The sequence below is a fragment of the Pinus tabuliformis genome, chromosome J, assembly GCF_031772625.1.
Source record: "Pinus tabuliformis cultivar Carrire ecotype Pingquan chromosome J, CPIR1, whole genome shotgun sequence".
NCBI lineage: Eukaryota > Viridiplantae > Streptophyta > Pinopsida > Pinales > Pinaceae > Pinus > Pinus tabuliformis.
This window is the reverse complement of record NC_142295.1, coordinates 1,511,168,138-1,511,173,556: the sequence shown is the minus strand read 5'-3', so window position 1 is coordinate 1,511,173,556 and position 5,419 is coordinate 1,511,168,138. Positions and strand designations below refer to the sequence as shown.

Below are 5,419 nucleotides of genomic sequence, written 5' to 3'. Positions count from 1 at the left end.
CATACCTTTCCAAAGCTCCCAAAACGATCCCATACTTTTCCAAAGCTCCTGGGATGGTAGGACCTATCAGAATGGGTTTCCCACCTCCCAGGAGTCGTTCCTGTGTAATAGAGCATATACTAATTAAAAAAAAAGGAATATTAAGTTTCAGAGATATAAGCCAGTTTTTTTTAGAAAATTATTTTACTTATAAATTAAAAAAAAAATATAAGCTATTTAAAAATTATATTATTAATTTTTTTTAATTAAATTAAATTAATATAATTATATTAATAAATGTGATTGATATAAGTAATAGTTATCAATTTATTTTGACATTAAAATACTTATTTTATTTTTTAAAATATTTATCGTGCTTATCTTATTTTTAAAATAAATATCTTACTTTTTAACATTAATTCATTCATAAAAGAAATCAAAACGCTATCATACTTTTTAAGGTCTTATGAAATTTTTAAAAGATTGTTAGATCTAAAACTTTTGTGATCCATCAATTTAGAGAATAGTTTTCCAATCCTTAAAATGTGATTAATCTAGAACACTATTCTCTACATTTTAAAAGGATTGTCAATTAAAATCTATCAACTTATTGTATCTCATTTATTAATATAAAATTCACAAAACTTACAACTTTATTTTAGATTGACATGTATGATTTTTAAAAAAATTGAATAGCTCATAATTCCTCAACACCATATCTGTCATAACTGGTTTAGAAATGTAATTTGCCTATTACGTATTTCCCTAATTTATAATTTTAATTCTCTAAAAATTAAACAATTAACAGGAGACGTGTTTTGCATAGTCGTTTTGTTATAGTGGTCAGCTTAGGCTTCGAGTGTCGAAGAAATAAGAAAATCAATGCAACTGTAAGTACCGTCACCAGTTGAATAAGCCAAATCACTTTTCGGAAGATTCGTTGAGTTGAAAGTCACGATTATTTAAGGCTTAATTTTGATGTTGGAATTTGGGTAAATAAATTTCAAGAAATTTTGTAATAGTAGTGTTTCAATTATGTTTTTAATTGTGGAAATAGATTTAGTATCATAAAAAAAAGTAGACACTATTTTGAAGTTTAATGGTCGTTGCAAAATTTATCAGAATATTAACAGAATTTCTATAATTTTTACTAGAAGTTATCAAAATATTACCAAAATTGAATTTACAAAAATCCTTACAAGATTTATCAAAATATTAACAAAATTTCCATAAAAATTTCCATAATTTTCAGTAAAATTTATCAAAATATTACCAAAGTTGAATTTACAAAAATCCCCACAATTTTTTCAAAATATTACCAAAATTTTTGTTAATTTTTATCAAATTTTATTAAAATAATACCAAATTTTTCTTAATTTCCAGGGAAAAAAACAGTGTGGTGTAGTTAGCCTACTGCATTATTTAACCACAAAGAGTGGAAGCATGCGGAATAGGCGGAGCTTTCGTATTCGATAACTTCTCAGCGAAAGTGGTGTGTGTTAACACGTGGGGTTTGTTTTTAACCTGGGGTGTAATGAAAGATTTCTAAGTCAAATATTACTTTTCTGATTTGAAAATGAGAATAGATTTAACCATTTTTCTTATTTTTTTTCCCTAATGTATTTTCTTGAAATCAAATCTGGTTCACCTATTATTTGAAAATCAGACTCAATTCCAATGTACACTGCACCTAATGAGTCACCAGCTCAATTCCAATATAGACTTAAAAATAGAAAGAAACGCGGGACTGTCCCTCACATCAGTTATTTCAACCGGTTCGACCCGATGTGTTTGAGAATGGAAATATCAACCTAAAATTACAATAATGGAATTGGAAGGCGAGGAGTTGGAACAGCCCACAGTTCATGCTCCCTGGCAGCTGTCGCCCCAATTAGCCGTTCACTCATCTCCAATTTCCGGTTCCCTTTCGTCTCCTCGGGAAGCTCCCAGTTGAAACAGTGCAAAAGCTGCGCTACCACAAACCCTAAAACCCGCGTTCCCAAGTCCCGTGCAGGACATCCTCTTCTGCCTGCTCCGAACGGGATCCACTTAAAATTTTCAACCTCTGAATCGACGGAGCTGCCATCTTGCATGAATCTCTCTGGCTTGAAGCATTGGGCATCCTGCCATGATTTTGGGTCCCTTCCAATTGCCCATAAGTTAATCAGAAGGTGTGTGCCTCTGGGGATTTCATAGCCCAACACAGTGCAATCCTCCGTAGAAAAGTGAGGAAGGCCAAGCGGCGCAGGAGGGTGGAGCCTAAGCGTTTCTTTAACCACAGCTTGTAAATAAAAGAGACAAGGCAGATCAGATTCATGTACCATACGCCCCATTCCAATTACGCGTTCAAGCTCGTCCTGAAGCTTCTTCAGCACTGGGGGGTTTCTCAGCACTTCGGACATTACCCACTCTATGGTTATTGCAGGCATGTACGTTCCGGCGGCCAAAATATCCTGCCAACATTAATAAATCCAGGATGATCAGCACATTTTATCAAAGCCATTGAAATATAATCCAAAAAAGCATATACAAAAAAATAAAAAACCTGCGTATGCCAATATTATTTAAATAATATACATAAATGACGGCTTTTATATTGTCTCGTGTAATTTGGAACTCCATAGCTTCATCTGCAGAGGCTGCAAGAAAAACATCCACAAGATCTGGCACGGCGTTGGGGTTATTCTTCGAAACGTGCTCGTCTATTGTTTTCTCAACCAAGTTGTCGAAAACCTTATGCAGGTTCTTCAAGCGACGGTTGCTACCTTGCAGATCCATCCAGGCCAGGTAAGGAATATAATCTCCAATGGTAGGAGAACCCAATAACAAAATAGTTTCCTTGATCACTGAAATGATCCCTCTGCTGTCAATTAAGTGTTGGTCACAATACTTTCTACCGAAGGCCATCTTGCAGATCATATTATTGGTAACGGCTGACACGGTTTTGGCAACACTCACAGGACGATCTGAATTAGCAATAGAGCGAACCATGGCAGAGACTTCCTCTTCTCTTATATAGCTGAAGGATTCTATGCTCCTGGAGCCCAGCAACTGTAAAACGCAGAGCTTGCGCAATTTTCTCCAGTAAGCACCATACGGAGAGAAGACGATGTCCGAGGAATTATACATCAAAAACTTACCGGCGGCGGATCGTGGTCTGCCGCCGAAAGCGCGATCGTGAGTAGTGAGAAATTCTTTGGCCACATCTGGAGAAGAGACGACTAAAGTGAGGGCGGATCCGAGGCGGAGAGACATAAGAGGCCCGTAATTGTGGGAAAGAGCTGCCAGCGTTCGGTGGGGAAGCTCTCCCAGCTGGTGAAAATTTCCAATAATCGGCAATGGAAGCGGCCCGGGCGGCAGCCTCAATTTTGTAGCCCGGAAGAAGAATACCCATCCCGCTCCCGCCGATGCAAGAAGAAGAGTGGCAAATTTAATATAGAACTCTGCGAATTCGAGAACTGCTGGTCCGTGAGAGCCCAACTCATGAGTCGCCATTGTCGCGTCTTCGTCTTGAATTTATGACGAATTTATAAAGAGATAGATACGAAATCCTTCCCGCTAGATATAAAAAGAAATTATTTTAATGTCTATTAGGCTACTCAATACGAAATTTCTCCGATTAGATATAAAAAAATTATTTTAACCTCCACCATGCTAAAAATAACCCTATCCTATAAATATAAAAAGAAGAGGTTATCAGAATTCCAAGTGTGTAACATGTGTTCAACTTGATTCTTTATTATAATGATATTTCATTAAAGTCGATCACATGTTTTCAGCTTTATTCTCAAAAAGATAGTTTATCACGTGTTCGCCTTTAATTGCATATTTTGTCTCTTCTCCTCGGAGCATCGTTGATTGAACGCTGCTTCTTTCTTAAAATAAAAAATTGTCTAGAGGTACTTTTATGAGGTTGAGATTCCGTTTTCTTGGTTAATGGTTCAAAACTTATAACTATCAGGAATGATATTGTGTTTTTTACTTATTAGCCATGGGTCATTGCTAATAAATACGAGGTGGTTTGGTTATTTTTGAATAAAAGTAGTGAGTCAATTCAATTAGTGATGGTTATCCAGAATCAGGGATAGAATTTGACGGGTAAATTTTTCATCATGGGTGATTTTCTTGTCAAATACGGTTTAAAAATTTGCAAAAATGTCAAGATCTTTTCTTAAAATTGTGAAGACAGGTTAGGGAGATGTGAAAGCCATCAAATTTGATGAGTGAATCTATTTTGAAATTCCAACCCTAACTATCCCCAATGTTTATTTAGAAAGAGTGTTATAATAAGGTTTTTTATTATAAGGAGGAAAAAAAAGTTATAGTCTTTTTATGAAAATTTTTGTAATCATTTTTTTTACATACATACTCTTCTGCTTCCACAATCCAAGTATCCCATGGTTTTTCAAAGTGTTCATATATGTATCTAAATCTCCAAAACTTATAATTGTTTTATAAGAATATTTATATACTTATTTAAGATAATAATAATATTAATAAATATTATTAAGGTGTACATGTTTCACTATATGCTTATATTTTATTTTAATTAATAAATTTTTAACATATTATAATAGTTTAATATATAGTGAGGTAAACTTATTTACTTTAAACTTCTCTTTATTAAAAGAGAGTTTAATGTGACAAAGTTTATGATAACGTTATTGTTAAGTTTAAGAATATCGGTATATATAAATTAATATCCACATTAAGCATGGTTGTCTCTTGTTGACAATTTAGAAGATTGTTTGAAGGAAGCATGTTATGTTGGGCCAACTCTCATTGATATGGTCATTTCTTTTCCTCTTTATGTTTATCATATTGCTTTTATGGTGATGAATTCCTTTGATCTTGGCAAGCAACTAAAAATCCTCTAGGATTTATGCTACAAAATGGGTATGCCTATTAATAATCACAAAACGAAACTCATGATAATTAAATCCAAAAATATCACATATTATACTATCATATATGACAAAAACAACTTGGAAAAGTGTCTTCATAAAAAATTCATGATAGTTAAATCCAAAAAAATCACATCGTATACTCGTAAGCCCAATTGGAATTATAAAATTGAGAAAAAGATAAATGGAGGGTATAAAGTTTATTATGGGTTTGAAAATAGGAGTAAATTAGTAGATACTTAGATATGGAATAAAACAATTTCACTTGGAGAAATGATTCCACTTGGAGACTCTCGTAGCCCCCTTGTTATTTTATATAAATGTGATGTTTAGAAATGTGGTATTTCTACAAACTGAGGAAGAAAGATAGAACATATTCAAATGCTTGTTATAATATGTCATCTCAAAGTTAAAGAAAATACACTTTATCTCTCATATTCAAATAAAGTCTTTCCCCATTTGAAGCATGGCTATGAATAGATACCTAATGTATAAAAACAAGTTAAACAACATGCAAGACAAGATGCTTCCTAGAA

The 5,419-nt window shown here is 33.6% G+C and overlaps 1 protein-coding gene across 1 annotated transcript; it reads right to left on the bottom strand.

Moving 5' to 3' along the window:
* Window positions 1-1,603: 1,603 nt before the first annotated feature.
* LOC149233193 (cytochrome P450 71AU50-like) lies at window positions 1,604-3,524 on the bottom strand. The gene is made up of 2 exons (XM_089376673.1): window positions 2,557-3,524; window positions 1,604-2,432 (listed from the first exon to the last, which is right to left on the bottom strand). The coding sequence occupies exons 1-2, from the start codon at window positions 3,472-3,474 to the stop codon at window positions 1,797-1,799; spliced, it is 1,554 nt and encodes a 517-aa protein (XP_089232799.1). The 5' UTR covers window positions 3,475-3,524; the 3' UTR covers window positions 1,604-1,796.
* Between the last annotated feature and the right edge of the window lie 1,895 nt (window positions 3,525-5,419).